This window comes from Patagioenas fasciata, chromosome 18 (genome assembly GCF_037038585.1).
Source record: "Patagioenas fasciata isolate bPatFas1 chromosome 18, bPatFas1.hap1, whole genome shotgun sequence".
NCBI classification, from domain to species: domain Eukaryota; kingdom Metazoa; phylum Chordata; class Aves; order Columbiformes; family Columbidae; genus Patagioenas; species Patagioenas fasciata.
In genome coordinates, this window is record NC_092537.1 from 672,417 (window position 1) to 688,837 (window position 16,421).

Consider the following 16,421-nt stretch of genomic DNA (forward strand, 5'->3'; position numbering starts at 1 on the left):
GTATCGCAGCAACCGGCTCTCGCGAGTGGAACGGTCCCGCGCCCCCCGGGGACGGAGCTGACACCTCCGCTCCCACGGGTGACCCCACGGGACCGCCCTCCGTGTGCCCTCCTGCCGACACCCCTCCGCCCCCCTCGAGCCCCACCGTCACCTCGCTGTCTGTTCCCGCCCGGGGGTCCCGGCCGGGGCGCCCCGCCGCACGCTGCGGGATGAGGGGGCGCAGAGCCGTCTTCCGTGGGTACCGACGGCACGCAGAAACTCAGGGCGCTCCCGAAATGCGTCGGGACCACCGGTCCCTGCCCTGTCTCGGTGGCTGCAACGAGGGTCAGGCAGGAGATCTGGTCTGTTCCACCCGCGGCGGAGCGCCCGGCGTGGCAAAACGCTTTCCCATGTCTATCCGCCACGGTGCGGACCGGCAGCGACAGCCCGTCCCAACCCCCGTGCCGCTCTCCCGTGAGAGAAGGATCACCCCAGCCCCGCTCTCGCACTCGCGTTTTTGGGACGCCCTCTCAACCGCGAAAACCACCAGCGGGGAGCGAACCGCTGGGTACGCGAGAGAGAGGCATCGCAGCCGCCAGCCGCGCACCCACGCGCGCCCGCTCCAGCCCCACGGACAGGCGCCGGGGGGCAGCCGCCGTAGCGAGCCGGGGGCTGCGACACGGCGCAGGGCAGAGGAGTCGAGTTTTCGTTGCGGCTTCGCAGCGGAGCCGCTGCTGTGCCCGAGCCGCGTCCCCCCGCCCACGGTCCCGCCTCGGTCTTATTCTATTTATTTACGTTTTATTTTACACCGACCGCAAAACCGGGCATTGCGGGAACGGCTGCGCGGAGCGGGGCACCTCCGGCGAGGCGGGTGCCGGGAGGGACGGGGCCAGCCCCTCCGCCGCGCTGTTCCCGGGCTCGGAGCCGCTCTGCCCTCTGCCTCGGCGGGCACCGGGCGGGGGCTGCCGGCACGTGCTGTCCCGGCGCCGGGGCGGGCCGGGCGCCATCGGGCGGGCTGACCCGCGCCCCCCGCCGCGCCGCAGGTGAGGCCCCGCCGGGGAGGCTCCGCGCCTGTCACCGGGCCCCGCCGCGGGCTTCTCTCCGGCCGCCCCCCGCACCTCTTGCCCGGGGCTCCCCGGGGGAAGTGCGGCCGGCGGGGAGGGCTGCGACGCTTCCTTGCCGTGTCTCCCTCCCACCATGGCAGGATTCAGCGGGCTCCGCCGAGCAGCCATTTTCTGCAGCTGCTTCTCCACCGGAGCTCTGCCGGGCGGTGGGGCCAGGCGGCGGCACAGCCCAGGGGGGGCCCCCGCCCCGCTGTCTGCCGCCGGCACGGACGTCCCGAGCCCGGCCCGGCGGTGCCGGGGGCCGGCGGGGCTGCGCTGCAGGGCTCGCCGTGACAATCCCACCGTTTCCCCGCCATTTTGTTACCGTGCTGGCGTTTTCCCAAAGCAGAGACAGAGCGGGAGCCTTGGGAACGGGCCCCCGTTGTGCCGGAGCGGGTGGCCCCTCCGGCCCGGGACTCCGGTCCCCTCCGCCCGCGCGGCGCCGCACCTGGCAGCGGGGCAGGTCCCGGGACGCTCGGCCGCCGGCGGCTCCTTTGCACCGGGATCGCCCCGCTCCCCTTTGCAACCCGCGAGTCGTGGCTGTCTGGGTCCACGCAGGACCCGGTCACGCGGGGCTAGCACATGTCTCTGGGTCGCTGTCCCCAGGCGAGGGAGTCCGTAGTGCGATCACCAGCCTCCCTCCCTGATGGGCCGGGGTCCCGGGGCTGGTCGCCTCCCTCCGCCCTCCCCACGGGCAGCGCAAGTGCCTCGACGACCGTGGGGACCGTACTGTCGGGGAGGCTCCCTCCCGGGGCCGGACCGTCCGGTGCAGCTCCTTTCAGCCCTGCCCGGTCCAGGTGGCGGCATCGATTCCCCGCAGGACCAACCCAAACGTCCTCGCGGGAAGCCCGTGGGGACGGCTCCGGTTAGCGTGTGGTCCACGCGAGCCTGGACCGCCCAGCGGGGCGGACAGCATGGCCAGCCCGGCGGGGAGGGCGGTGCGGGGGAGAGAGGCAGCCGGGACGCACCGCGGGGCCGCACCGGGGGTGCGAGTCCGGCCGGACAGGCCGCCCCGACGGAGTCTGCCGGTCCCTCCATCCGCGTGGGGGTTGATGAACGTCGACGACAGACCCCGACTAGGGGACGCAGTGTGGTGGGTGCGTGTCCCCCGCCTCACGGCTGCATTCCGGGGCCGGGCGGGGTAGACTGTGGCACGACGTGGGAGACCCGAGAGCGGCGGCGGCGGAAGATGCCCCGTGCAAGCGGCAGTGGAGCACGATGGTGTCGGTCCCTGCCCCGTGCTGGGCCTCTGGAGCCGAGCGGCGGCGGAGGGAGGAGAAGGGAGCGGGGAAGGAGCGGGCTCCTGCAGTGCTGCAATGCAGCGCCGCGCCGAGAGTCGAGCCCGCCGGCCCGGCAGCGCTCGCCGCCCCGCCACTGCTGCAATGCGGGCGTGGGCACCGGGCAGCGCGGGCCGGGTCGAACCGGACCGGGCCGGGCCTGGCATCCCGTTCCCCGCCGGGCCGCCCCCCGTCCCAATTGCCCCGGGTTTTGGCTCTCCCCCGCTTTCTCGCCCCCGTTTCGTTTTCCTCCCGCTCCTGCCGGCACCGCAGGACGTTTCCTCCCGCGGCTGCACGCAGCCTCGGGTCCTCCCGTTCGCCCTGTGTTTGCCGAAGCGGGGGGGCTCATCCTGTCCCCGGCGCTGGACGCCCGCGGGCCACCCCAGCAGGTCACCCGATCCCTCCCAACTCCTCGGCTTCCCGCTGCCGCTCCCCCGCGACGCCGGGATCGCTGCGGAGCGCTGATCCGCTCCAGATCCTCCTGGGGGAAATTCCCCCCTCCCTACGTTACCTCCACGCCGTCTCCGGGGACCCCCACCCTCGCCATCGTATGAATCGGTTCTTCGCCCCTTCCCGCTCCCCCCTCCCGCCGTCCCGCTGCAAACAGGGTTGCAAGTCCCACGCGGGACACGGGGCGAGGGAGTCCCACCTTTGCTCCGCTTCCCCGCAGGTGGTATCTGGCCCTGGGACACGCAGCGCCGGGAAGGGGGAGCCCGAGGGGTCGGTGCGCGGTTTGTGGGGGCACGATTGCCAGTGAGACACTTGAGTGACCTCCAGAGAAGGAATTAATCTCATAAAAATCACAGATGATAAAGATACAGACCAGATAGGGCAAGACGGATCTCAGGGGTGCATAAAATATCGGGGTGCAGGACGGGTATGTTTTGATACCGGGGGTCCATTATAATCACCCACTGCCTCTGTCCCACAGGCTGTGGATTATATGCCTTGCATTTCTGAATCCTGCTGTAGCAGCCTGAGGCTGAATGGCAGCGAATCTCTCAGAGCGATGCCAAGCAGCCTCGATTTTTGCCCTCCCACCTGGATTTTTTTCAGACGCGGTGAAAATGGCACCGCATTCCAGCTCCAGCTACTGCTGGTGCGGACTTCAGCCGCTGGATCCTAGTGTGTCTTCATTTACTAGATGAAAGCTGAGCTGAGTTCCAGAATTTCTTCCCTGCGTAGAGGTTTACGAGCTGATCAAAATGTCCTTAACCTTCCCTCGGAGACGCCAAGCCGCCCCACTGCCTCCGGCTCCGCGGGCTCTCCACGCCCTCACGCCATCCCTCTGCCTCTTTCTCAACTCCTCTCCGATATTTCAATATCTCTTTTGAGCTACCGGAGACTGTGCTACACGCGAGAGCGGGCTCACCAGTGCCACACACCGAGGCAGTACCGCCAGCCTGCTCTGCCTTCCATTTCCCCTGCAAACACGAAGAATCCTCCCCGTTGGCGGTGCTGTCCGTGTCCCCTGCCCTGCCCCCGGCCCCGTGTGACAGCGCTCCGCGGAGGGCACGGCTGGACCCGGTGCCCGGCGGGGCCGAGAGAGCGGCGGGAGGCGATGGCCCTTGCCCCGGAGGTCTGTGTTCCAGCTCCTCCGGGCAGGCTGCTCCCCGAAGAGGGGCAGGGGAGGGGACAGAGCCATCCCTGACCGCAAACCCCGCACCGGGGGAGCGGCTCCCGGTCGGAACCCCGCTCCTCCGAGCAGGTTCAGCCCTCGGCTCCTCCTGCCCGTGCTCCCTCTCCAGGAGAAGAACGGGGGTAAACACTTGCCAGCCCACTTCTCACCGTGGGGGACGTCCCGTGGCCCCCGAGGGATGGTTCAGCCCTACAACCCCGCACCAAACGGCACCACGATGCGGCTGCCCCTCCGGTTACCGCATCATTTTGTGATGCAGCATCTCCCAGGGCACAGTCCCAGACCCTCCCGTGCCGATTCCCCGTGCCTTGGAAAAGCAGCTCGCCCTGAGCCGTGCTCAGCAGCCCGCCTGCCCACTCTCCCCAGCCCACGCCCTCGAGGGTGCGGGTATTTACGGCCTCTCTGTGCCACCTCCCTTCTCGGCGATTTGCTCCCCGAGCACACGGGATGTTGCACCATGCGGCAAATTCTCAGTTACGGGGAACAAGGGTGCGCAAGACAAAGGTAAAATTGCTTTTCCAGGGAAACAAAAAAAGAGTTAAGCCTGTTAGTCCGACACCAGAAAAGACAATGCCACGTCCAGGACTTATCTGTCACACACTCAGGCGGGAGATGGAAGGAATTCCTGTGATAATGCTCGTCTCTGCTCAGCCGTTGCTGCTGAACCACAAATTGCTGCTTGCAGCACAAACTATGGAAATGTGATACATTAGATTAGATGTCTTCTTGCTGGGTCTCTGCACTGCGTTTGCTAGGAGTTATTTCTGAGTCCTGAGAGTTAAAGCATCTTCAAGAAGCAGAGCATCAAACGCTGGAAAAGTGGGTCTGCTTCAGGTTGCAGAAGGAGAAAAATGAAAAACATCAGGAAAGCAGATACCGTGGAGTGAGCGAAGAATTTTTCAAAGCAGAGAGGGACACCCAGGGAGGGCTCTTCCCACCTCGGGTTAAAAATGGCTCAGGGTCAGGTTGAGCCCTTAAACTCCAGATAAGACACCATCCCGCCAGCCAGCCGGGGGGTCACGGCACCTCGGGTGTCTGAGCACCACACCGCCTGCTCTGCACAGCCCACCCTGGCTCTCCCTGTTTCATCTGTTGCTGGCGCCTTCATGTGCCAGAGGACACAGGCGGAGGAAGGAGAGTGTCACGGGTGGACCCCACGCACGCGGAGGGCAGTGGCTGTAAAATACATTCCTGATGATAAAATGACGGTCTGGCTCGCACCGCACTGCAAATGGACGGGGACATGGAGGGACAACGTTTTTCAAGCCATGTGCAATTACTATCATATGCGAAAATTAACGTTTACTAGCATATGTGAAAATTACCATTTATTTTGTGCTTTGAGATGCTTCAGTGGCTCCCTGATACTGCACAAACCTTCTCTGTTCAAAGCTTATATTTGATATTTAAAAGAACCTGAACCTCCATTTTTTTAAAACCAAAATCTGCATGATTTCTTAAGTCTCTGGGATGTGAGCTCCGAAAAGCCCCACGAACGGTGACCCGGGGAGCGCGTTCCCCTCGGTGGCACCCGCGGCAGGGTCGGGCGTCCTCCCCTCGGGAAGCAGGAGATGGAGAAATACCGGTGCAGAGACCCAGAAATTCAGTGCCAAGAGGAGGGGAACCCCTCCCCGCCAAGCTCCATTTTCCGAACTGCCGGTGCCCAGGCTCACACAAAGGGCATTTTGCAGCTTCGCTGGCTGCCGGGGAGCGCTGCCCGCCGCTGCCCGCCCCCCGCACACGCTCCCGGTGCCGATCGCCTCCCCCTTTCCCAGCATGCCGTTTGGGGGGGTTAACCCTTGCCGCATGGCACAGCCCACGCCTGCAGCCGAGCGTGGCCATTTTAGCCCACCGCTCGCCGCCCCCCCGCGCCGCTCCCCCCGGCCCCGGGTCGGGCTCTCTAAAGGGGCCGGGGACAGATCCCGCCCCGCGGCTGGCGCGGCGGTGCCCACGCCGTGTGACACGGACCGCGGAGCATCAGCCCGGCCGGGGCTGGACCTTCCCGGCCCCCCGCCCATCCCCGGCACCGGGCAGGAGGGAAAGGTCGAGTCCCAGTTCCATCCGCAGCCTCTGCTGCTCACAGCGCTCAGAGCAGCTCGGGGTCTGCAATTTTCCATCTTTAGCTACAGCCGAGAGGGAACTCTTGAAGTTTAGGTCATCCTGATTTTCCCATTCTTGTGCTTCATAAGCGAAAGAAACCCATTCCCTGTGCTGGGCATCCCCGGGAGGGGAGAGGGGAGTGCAACAAACCCGAGTGGCCCAGGGCCCTGCTCCGGGCAAACCCCTGGCCGGGGCGGCTGCTCGCTCTGGAGATCCCGGCTGTAGCTCTTTTCGCGCTGTTACCAACCACCGCCGCTCCTCATGTCGCACATCCCAGGCTCGCCCCGCTGCAGACGAAGATGGAGCTTCCAGTGGCTTCCCACAAGACCAGATGTTGCTCTACATTGGCACAACGAGAATTTATTCTCAGTGCAGTCTTTACATCCAACATGAAACACATGTTTGTTAAAACTTCATCAGCTCAGACCCCCCATTCAGACTACTGGTAATGCATTCTATAATAATAGCGAAGTCTTTTACATTTATTTTCTGTACCTGCAGGACTTTTCTGCCCTGGCTGCTACAGCACAATGGCAATACCTCCTGAAGGTTTAGGCTATTCCCTTCCTTACCTTGACCTAAGCACTTCTAACTAAAAAATGCTTACACCACAAAACCTGTGTCCACACTTGCACCATGGAAAATCCCTTCCTTGTACCTGAAACCCCCTTTCCCAGAACCTCCCAGGGACAGAGAGCCAGTAACCCCAGCAACTTTACCTCAGCGACTTGGCTGGGTCAGGATCTGTCGTCCCAACAGGTGCCAGCGCCGTCCCTTGCAAAAGGGTCCTGGTGGTTGATGGACGTCCTGAGAGTTTGGCAGTTGGTGATTAAGTTTCCGTCTCTCCCCACCCTTAAACCCCGCGGACCTGCTATCAGCAGGGTCGGCCAGGGACGGCAGGCAGCCCGGCGTGCCAAAGCCACAACTCCTGGGGCTCGGGTACTTCTCAGCAGGCTGCGCCGCATTGCACAGCGTGTTTTATATGCCTGCTCGTTCGATAAAAATAAATCTTCACGTTTGCAGTTTGCTTTAAACTACATCAAGGTGTCAGCTGAACTGACGGCTCCCTCTGAGAAATGACTGCAGTAGGTGCCGGCAAATGGCTCCCGGGTGAGCCTGGGATCTTGCCCTGCGATGGGAGATGCCGGCAGGGCCCAGCCCGAGGCGGGGACCCCGGCCACCCTCAGCCCCACCAATGCCTGCCCTGAGCTTCCATCATTGCAGAGACCCTCATTTCGCTCCCATTTGCACCCAAAGGTCCGTCACGCAGTACCAGCCCTTCAGTGTCCATAGCACTCCAAGCGCTGGCACAGACCCAGGGATGGTTCCTACCGGCAGCTCCACAACCAGGACCCTTGTTCCCTTCCAGCTGGTGGCACAGTGCCTGTTGCAGCCACTACAGTCCCTCTCCCACGTCACCCAACCCTGTCCCCCTCCTCTGACACTCCCCACGGCAACCAGGGGGTCCCAGAAGCTGAGCCCTCATCTCCTCCATCCAACATCTTGCTCACACGACCATTCTTTCCCACCACACTGACGCTGCCCATGGCAGCTCCTGCAGAGCTGCATTTGGGTCAGACATCGCTGGTGGCAGCCGCCTTGTCACCACCTGACTTGCTTCGTTTTGTCTTTAACGGGACAGTCCCCAGCTCAGGGGGCAGGCAGGAGCTTTCCCGCACCCAGGGGACTCTCGGGAGCTGCTCACTGAGGCTCTGGGTGCACCTGGAGGTGCTCTGGGCTGTGCCCAGTTCTGCGGAGCCTTTTTCCTCTTCTGGCGAAAGCGTAAACAGAGCAGTGTCCTTGCAGCCATCTCCTCCCAACACAGATCTCGCATGAATCTGGGCTGAATCCAAATGATGTTATCTGTGGAGGAGACCGAGGATTTCCTACCGCCAGCCATTTGTGACTGGAAAAGCGGAGGCAGCCCAGCGGAACAGGAGAGGCGAGAGGGCTGGGGCTGAATGGGGAGGCCCCTCACATCTCACTCACCCACCAGCCCCAGGTCTCACCCAGACGCACGGACACCAGCCCCACCGAAAATCCAGCAAAAGCCCTGGGTGGCAGATCTCTGCAATGACGGCCTGGAGCAGCCGCCCCCACCCCGCACCAGCAAGAGCACAGCGCGCCCCGACTGCCCGGGAAATCCTCCGCTTCCCCCCGCGGACGGCCCTGCCCGCCGGGGCAGAGCTCCTCTCGCATCCCCACTCTGCATCTGAGAGGCCTCCGGTCCCCACGAGCCTCTTCCTCATCACCATTAACAGACATCAGCTCCATGTCGTCTGCTCATTTAACATCCTTCTCCTTAACAGCATCCTCGCCCCGGAGATGTGACCCCTTCCCCAGGGCCCTCCCTGCCGGCTGCCCCGTGGCTGTCACCTGGGGACGGGGTTTCCGTCCCCTCCCGGCGCCCAGCGCGGATCCCAGCCCAGCACTGGTGCATCACTGGTACCACCACGCTGGGGAGGAGAACCTGACAGCAGCTTTACAGCACAAATCTACAGTTCCATGTATAGGTGGATGCATCAGAACCTTCAGAAGAGCTAAACTACAAATACACATTCTCCTTTTAAATCAACAAATGTTTGTCTGGAATAAATTCAAACCAAGCATAGGTTAACGCATTCCTGGGAAATACATTAAATGTAGCACACACCGGTTTTCCTAATGGAGCGCGGTGATGCTCCATCTCATCCCGGATCTCTCTGATAACCATTGGAAGTCATAGTGGACTTCAGAGTAATTTACTCAGTAACAGGCATTTAGCTTTGATGCACTTAATATGGAAAGAGAGCGGTATGAATAAGTAATTCATACCCGAAACACTTAATCTTTCCCAGCCAATTGGCGCAGAGCAAGGGGAGGGTGTATCTTTTAAACCAGTAACTACTTATCACACCTTTCACTGCACAGGAAGCTGCTGGAGTTGTGATAAACACGATCAAACTATTAAACTAACAAATATCTGGCTGTGTGGTTTCCGGGAAATGGCGCCTCAAGCCAACCACAGCTGCTGCCGGCAGAGCCGACACTGTAGGTGCTGCCGCGGCCCACGGAGCGGCGGTGGGTGCAGGGGGGAAAGCGCAAAAAGCACGCGCAGAGGAACACGGTTTCCTTAAAAATGGGCAACACAATACAATCCACTTTCTAAAACGCTAATGAGCTAAACTGTAAACCTGCAAACAGTTATTAATTACCAGGAGTCTCCCACACCTACAGACCGGCGAAGGAGGCTGCTGACCCACTCGTGGCAGCGGCAGCGATGCTCAGGCTCTGGCCAGGAGCCTGCAAGCCCGCGGTCAAAAGGCAAATCCCACCATTTGTGAGAAACCCCGCGGGTTCCACCTGCCCTGGTGGGCACAGCCCCGTTCTCCTCCTGCAGACGCCGGCCCGGCCCCGCTCCCGCACTGGCTCCCGCCGCTGTCTGTCGAGCCACACTTCCCCTTTCATAAATCACATTTTGCATTCTGAGCATGCGTCTCCTCTTCCATGCCATTTTTGTTTTCAGATAACCATTAGCTTAATTAATCAAGGGAAATGCATCATTTCTGATTGTCTGCTCTGCCAGTTAAGGCTGGGACAGCCCCAAACGCTTCCCGAAACGCAACCCATCCCAGGGCATCCCCTGCACAGAGTGGGGTTCACCTGCCGCAGCACCTCAGCTGCCACTCACACAGCCCCGCTGATGTGCAGAGCTGATTAGAACCCTCTTTAGATTCAGCACAGCTAACAGGCAAAATGTTGATTTTAATCACAGTTCACATATTTCCCCTTACTCTCTGTGCACACACCATCAGGTTTTTGGGGTCCCCATGCAGGCAGCACTAAACATATTGCACAAGTTTCCATTGACTTTGGAGCATCAACTGAAACCAGAGGTGAACCGAGCTGACAGACTAACCTTGTCCACACCGAGTTTAACCAAATAGCTGGGATGGAGCCAGCTTCCTGGTGCAAGCTCCCAGAAGCTGTTCCAGCATCGCACGCGGAGTAGCAGACCTGAGCTACACCGGACCAAAGCCAACACCTGTGACAAGTGTCCGCGGTCAAGGCTGTTCCACTGGGGTACAAGCCCCTAGGTGAGCAAACGGCGTCCACACACAGCGGCTGCTTTCACCCCAGCTGCCTCAGAAAAGCGCTCTGGCTGTGGCACACGAACATCTGTAGACAAGGCTCGGGCTGCCACAGCTCACGCAGCGGCTCCTGCTGCGAACAAGCCCTGGCAGATGACACCTGGCTGGGTGCTGCCCCACCCCTCTGCCACATAATCCCCAGGATTTACGAAGGAACAGTTGCCAAGATGATTTTTGTATTTATTTAAATAAAATGAAGCCTTAGAAGACTGGATTGCCCAAAAGTGGGCAGCATGAGGTGGGGGGGGTTGTTTTGCCTTTGGGAGCAGCACTGCCTGGACAGACACCTGTCACACCGCAGCAGGACCCGGAGCCCGGGCACCTCACCCACGGCTTCGGGTGGCTCTAGTGGCACAACTGCAGGGTCCACCTTACCCAAACCTATTCATTCTGCTTCTCACAAGCTTGAGGCTCTTGTCCATACACTTAACGTGCCATCAGCGACAGTATTTCAACTAACAGCTCTGAAAGAGAAATCAACTTCAAGCAAAAGCCCAGGATGAGAAAGGCCAGCAACCAAGGCCGTTTGGCAAGCCCAGGGTCCAGGGGACAGTTACTGTCCAAGAACTCGGCTCTGCTGGGGAACACCACGGGGAATGCTGGGGCCCGAGCGCTGCAGCTGAGCCAGGCACGGCCGGCTCCGGCGCACACTGCCGGGCTGCCACCTTCACCTGAGCCGTCTGTAAAGAATGAGCCCCGTGCTGCACTTTCAAAGGCCTCCAGCAAGTATTAATCTAGTTCAGGGATGTCCGCAGGCTCACGTCTGCCTCGCTCCAGCAGCACCCGGCTCCGCGCAGCCCGTTTGCTTTGGAGAATCCCAGCCCTGCCCGGCACTGCAGGGAAACATCGAACCGCCAGCTCCTATGGCCTCGCTGCCCACCTGGGCGGCAGCAGAAGACAGGGTGCCCTTGGCACCGCGGGCACCCCCCATCTGGGGAAAATTCAGAAGCACATTCCATCCACCGCATCCCAGAGCCCATTTTAACCTGCAGGTACCTGCTCCGGGGCAGCCCAGCCGCAGCCTGCCCGCACAGGGACGCCTTCCGCCCGTCCGCATGCGGTAACAAACGCACTCCAAATCCCGGTAGGTTTTGTAGAGGTTTATAGTCCTTCGCAACGATTGCATGATACATTTCTTCCCCGTGCCACAGCCCTCGGACCAGGAAGCTCCTCTGGCAGCTCGCGCTCCACCTCCCAGCAGCTGGGCTTTGCAATTCGATCTACACTAGCTGCAGAACATCAAATGCACTTTCAACATCTCCATTTAATATTTACATTCAAGCAATTAATAATTGGAAGCTTATAGTTTAGACATTTCTAATAGCAGCAATTTCTATAATAGCTTGTTTAGCTTTAGATAACGATTTTTTTTTTTGCACATAGAAACACCACATGTGTACAGTATCAAAAAATATATACCGGGGATGGTCCTGCGGGTTGTAAAGAGGGCGAGGGGACAAGACTAACAAATGCTGAATGGTTAAAAAGGAGAACAGAAAATATTCATTTGATATAGTTTATAAGGTGATCTAGGGACTCCATAAATCTAGGCTTTATATTTCATTATATAAATACCTACAAATAAATATATTAGCGTGGTCAGAGAGCGACCAGCTTTCAGCTCAAACAATACATTTCAATAACACCACGTACAAACGGGAGCAAGAATCACTCGACAAGTTAGCACTGTTAAAATATAATACTATAACTCTGAGTAACTGGCGGGACCCATCCCCACCTGTCCCGGTGCCCGCGGTCCCGGGGAGCCCCCGACCGCGGGGCGGGAGCAGCGGCGAGGACACCCCCCACGGCAGGGACGGCCGCCGTGCCCGGTCCTGTCCCGGCGTCCCCTCGGTGGGGACGGCAGGCTCGGCCGCCGCGGCGCGGGCAGGGGCACGCGGGCTCTGGGGAACGGGCACCAGTACCTTAGCGGGAGGCTGTGGGGCCGCGGGCCCCGGGGTGGGCAGGCAGCTCCCACGGGGAGCAGCCGCCGTCCCACCTCACACCGTCACATACTCCTTGAAGGTCACGGTCAGGCAGTTTGCGGTCACGTCTGTGATAATTATATTCCCAAAGAAGGGCTTGAATTCCTGCAGGGACTCACCCTCCTCCTCCTCCTCCTCTGCAGCCTCCTGGGGCTGCGGAGGCTCCATGGCCGGTTTCTCGGCCGGTGCTGGCGACACCTCCGGCTTCACCTGCGCCAGAGCCAGCTCGCCCTCCGCCCGTGGTTTCACGCACCGCAAGTCTATGGGCTCGTCCAGGTCTGAATCCAGCAGGATGACCTCTGGCTGGGCGGGCGTGGGCGGCTCCGGCCGCTCCGGGGCCGGGGGGCTGAGGCAGGTGGGGGCGCTGACGCTGCGGGAGGTCAGGCGCTTCTTGCCCGGCTCCCGCTCCATGTGTGGCTCCGACAGGCAGCGCTTCCGCGAGCCGGCGCTGGAGAGGTTCAGTCCCATGGAGGAAGGGTTGTGCTCACAGACGGGACCCAGGGACCAGGGCACAAGGTCCGGCTTGGTGGTGAGCTGCAGAGGCTGCTCCGACGGAGGAAGGGGCAGCTCCTTGGGCAGGGGAGGCTTCGGGGGGCTTTCCTCGAGCTCTGCGGGGGGCTGCCGGCCCTCGCCCTCTGCTTTGCTCAGGGCGTTGCTGCCCACCACTCTCTCCTCCCCTGGTTTCCTCCAAGCCTCCAGCTTCTCCTCCCCACCCTTCTTAGGAGTCCTCTCCTCCGCAGGCCGCTTTCGGGGCGGCTCCCCAGACTTGATCTTCACCGCCTGCATCCCGTTCTCCATGTACTTGCTCATGACAATCACAATACGCCCGTTCTTGTTTTTGTTCTTGACGATCTTCATCTTGCCGCCAAGGCCATTGCTGGTCACCCTGTCCCTCGGGGGAGGCCCGCTACCACTAGACAGGTTCTTCTCAGCCCCATTCTTGCCCTCTGCAGTGAGGTTCTTGACTGGGCCCAGCAGGTTTTTGGTTGGGCCATGAGTCCACTTGTCCGGGTGGGTGACCAGGGGGCTCTTGTTGCTGTCCAAGCAGGTCTGGCTCTGCAGCTCCTTGCTGCTGTGCTGGTAATGGGGCTCATACATCTTGGGGTCCGGCTGGTAGTGGTGGTGCTTCTTGCTGTTCAGCTGGTAGTAATACTTCCCTTTGCTGTGGGACTGGTGCTTCATGCCACTCTCTTTGCCATTGGGCTGGTACTGGTGGTGCTTCTTGCTGTTGAGTTCATACTGGTGCTGCTGGCTCTTGCCAGAGGAGCCGAGATCCAGCTTTGGCCTGGTGTCCACAGCAGGGTCCTGCAGCCCCGTGAGGATGTTCGAGCGGCGGGCGAAGGAGGGAAGCTGCAACACAAAGCCAGGGGCTGCAGTCAGGTAGAGCTGGAGAGGGAGGTGCCGGTGCTCCGGCAGGTGCCGAAGGCTCCGGCGAAACGCCCGCCCCTCCCGCAGCTCTCCTCACTGGACGCTGTGTCCTCAAGCAGGCAGCCCCAACCCACTCCAACTTACAGGCTGTGCATTGCTCCAGATTAATGAAGCAATGAAAAGAAGAAAAGCACCCTTCAATCAGCCGTTTGGGAACAGGGGCCAAGCAGGACCGTTGCTGCCGAGCTTGCGAGCAGCCTGCTAATGCCGCCCGGCCGCGGGCGCAGTGGCTCTGCTCTGCGGCCCCGAGGGGAAGGGGGCTGGGATGGCGCAATGAGCTCAGCCCTGGGGCCTGGGGGTCCCCGGGGCATTGCGAGGTGCCCGGGCTGCGCGCGCGGCTCCTCAGCATGATGAAACCCGCTGAAAGCGGCTCCCTGGGGACCAGGCCACGCTGCAAACAGGCAGCCCAGGAGTAGCTGGGCTCTACAGCGCATTTACCTGCACGACCAGCGGCTTTGGCTTGGGCCCCCGCTTGCGGTATCCCATCAGCTGCTCCTGCCGCTCCCTGCGGGAACACAGAGTCACGGCGAGGCCCGAGTAGCGGCACGCAGACCCCCGGGGTGCACCCTTCCCTGCACCCCACTCATGGCAGCTCCCATGGTGCCAGTGACCCTACCCGGGTGCAGCAAACTGGTGGGGGGTGGCAGGAGGGGAGTCGGGCCCCGCAGGTGCGGAGCTGCAGGCCAGGGGTCCTGCAGGAGGCGGTGGGACGGGGACATGGCAGATTCGCAGAGGCAGGAGCCGCCTGGCAAGGCAACTTCCCTGCTCCACCTCCCCCTGCTGCAGCGAGGGGCTGAAGTTTACAGTTTGCGCCAAAATACTACAGGAAATAAATGCACGGAAAAAAAAAAAAGAGCAGAAAAAAAAAAAAAAAAGCAGAAGCCCGTCCAAGCGCAGCAGCAGCGGCGGCGCCGCCTCCCCACTCCAGGCATCGAATCCCCGGGCAGGCAGGAGCGCAAGGCGCGGCGTGGGGGGAGCGCGGCGCGGGGGACCTTGAACCGGAGGCGTCGCCCGGCGGCCCCGCGCCCCCGAGCCCGAGCCCGGCCCCGTCCCGCGCCCGCCCCCGGCTCCGTGACGCAGCTGCAATTGCCGGAGCGGGCGCGGGTGCCCGCCGCCCCTCCCGCCCCCCCCCCCGCCCGTCGCTCACCTGTTCTGGAAGGCGATGAGCAGCCGGGGGTCCAGGATGTTCTCCTCCGGCTCCCACGTGTTGTATCTTGCGAGAGGGGAGGAAAGCGGCCGTCAGCCGCAGGGCCCGGCCGGAGGGGCCGGGGTCCCGGGCAGGGCCGCCCCGCTGCTGGCCCGGAGCACTGGGCCCGCCCGGGAGAGGGTGTCCGGGGCTCGGGTCCCCGGGGGGGGATGGGCGGGAAAGCGGGGGGGCACGGGGACGAAACTGTTTATTTAGCGCAGTTATTATTCCGGAGGAATTCTAGGCATGTCATGATGAAATTTTCCAAATCCCTTTTCCCGGACCCAGGAAAGCAGCCGCGGCGCGGAGGAGGGACCCGGCCGCCGAGTCCGGAACAGCAGCGCGGACCCCCTCCCCCGCGCCCCCCCGCCGGCACTGTCATGCAAGCCCCAAATACTCCGCAACCCGCAGCGGCCGCCCTGGCTCCGCGGCCGGTGCCTCCGCCTCCGCGGGCGGCTTTCGGGGGCCGCCCGCCCGCCGCGGGCTGCGGGGCGGCGCGGGTTATTTTTGCGGTTATTCCCCCCCACCCCCCGGTTCTGCAATATGGAGCCCAGCTCCCGAGAAGGGAAAGGGGGAAGGAGCCATTTTCTGGTGCACATCAGCCGCCGCCTGCCCGCCTCGCTCGGCTACCGCCGCCGCCGCCGGGCCCCGAGGCCGCTTCTCGCCGCCCGCCCGCCCGCCGCCCCGGCCGGGGCCCTTCCCGGGGCGCCGAGAGCAGCAGAGCCCCCGCTGCCGGGCCGGGCCGCCCCAACCCCGTTGCCATCCCCGCTCGGTACTCACTTGGGCGACCATCCCCTCCATTTCACCAGGTACTCGACTCTGCCCTGCGGAGCGCGGGAGGCAAAGACACGGCGTCAGCTGGACCCGCCGGCCGGCCGCCCCCCGCCGCCGCCGCCCTCCTCACCTTTCGGATCCGCTTCTTTTCGATGCTCTCCACCGCGAAGACATGCTCCCCTACCGCCGGCAGCTCCATGCTGCAGCCAGGAGGGGCCGGGCCGGGCGTCCGCGGCCGCCGCTGCAGCCGAGATGAGCTCTAGCGCCAGCAGCTCCCGCCACCGACCCGACAGACACTAAGCCCCGGCCGCCGCGGCACCGCAACCCGTGCAAATCCCGGAGCGAGACGTCAGGGAGGCGGCGCCTCCCGGGCCCGGCTGCCCGTCAACGGCGGGGCCGGGGGATTGGCGCAGACCTGCCGGGGAGCGAGGCGGGGAGGGGGCGGGCGGGGGCCGGGCAGGAGCAGCGCGGAGGGGGGGAGGTGCGGGCAGCCCGGCCCCCGCCCCACGCGTGACTCAGCACGGCCCCCACGGGCCCCGCGGCCGGCGGCAGAGCCCGCGGGGCAGGTGCGCGACCCGCGCCGCCAGGGGGGGCGCCAGGCGGAGGGGCCGCCAGGAGGATGCACGGGGGCGTCCGCACGGTGCTGGCGGGGTCCCGGAGCAGGGGACGAGCCCCCGTGACGGCTCCACGCCGCGGGCTGCTCTGGGCCCACGCCCCCCGCACGGCCCGGGCCCGCCACCTTCTCCCGTGGGGCCGGGCCCGCAGCGGGAGGCGGGTGCGAGGGAGCGGCCCCGCGCACGGCCCGGCAGAGCCCTCGCCC

At 62.9% G+C, this 16,421-nt stretch overlaps 1 protein-coding gene and 1 long non-coding RNA gene across 5 annotated transcripts; both read right to left on the reverse strand.

Annotated features, from left to right (window-relative positions):
- Nucleotides 1-5,376: 5,376 nt before the first annotated feature.
- On the reverse strand, nt 5,377-8,172 carry LOC139829311 (uncharacterized). Its single transcript, XR_011741782.1, has 2 exons — nt 6,818-8,172; nt 5,377-6,437 (listed from the first exon to the last, which is right to left on the reverse strand). It is a non-coding gene; the product is annotated as an uncharacterized lncRNA (long non-coding RNA).
- Nucleotides 8,173-10,387: 2,215 nt separating this feature from the next.
- On the reverse strand, nt 10,388-15,984 carry CBX4 (chromobox 4). Of its 4 annotated transcripts, XM_065852519.2 has the most exons (5): nt 15,732-15,981; nt 15,608-15,651; nt 14,789-14,854; nt 14,080-14,146; nt 10,388-13,563 (listed from the first exon to the last, which is right to left on the reverse strand). In XM_065852519.2, exons 1-5 carry the CDS (start codon nt 15,798-15,800, stop codon nt 12,229-12,231), a joined length of 1,581 nt encoding a protein of 526 aa, XP_065708591.1. In that variant the 5' UTR covers nt 15,801-15,981; the 3' UTR covers nt 10,388-12,228. The 4 variants fall into 4 exon arrangements, with proteins under 4 accessions (XP_065708591.1, XP_071672426.1, XP_071672424.1 ...); XM_071816325.1 differs by lacking the exon at nt 14,080-14,146 and having other exon boundaries at nt 15,732-15,983; XM_071816323.1 differs by lacking the exon at nt 15,608-15,651 and having other exon boundaries at nt 15,732-15,982.
- Nucleotides 15,985-16,421: the final 437 nt, after the last annotated feature.

Excerpts from the sequence above, each read along its gene's own strand:
- CBX4 (XM_065852519.2), bottom strand. The coding sequence starts at position 15,800 with ATGGAGCTGCCGGCGGTAGGGGAGCATGTCTTCGCGGTGGAGAGCATC. Across the intron at positions 15,652-15,731 it reads AAAAGAAGCGGATCCGAAAG|GGCAGAGTCGAGTACCTGGT; the intron begins GTGAGGAGGGCG and ends CGCGCTCCGCAG. Across the intron at positions 14,855-15,607 it reads TGGAGGGGATGGTCGCCCAA|ATACAACACGTGGGAGCCGG; the intron begins GTGAGTACCGAG and ends CCCTCTCGCAAG.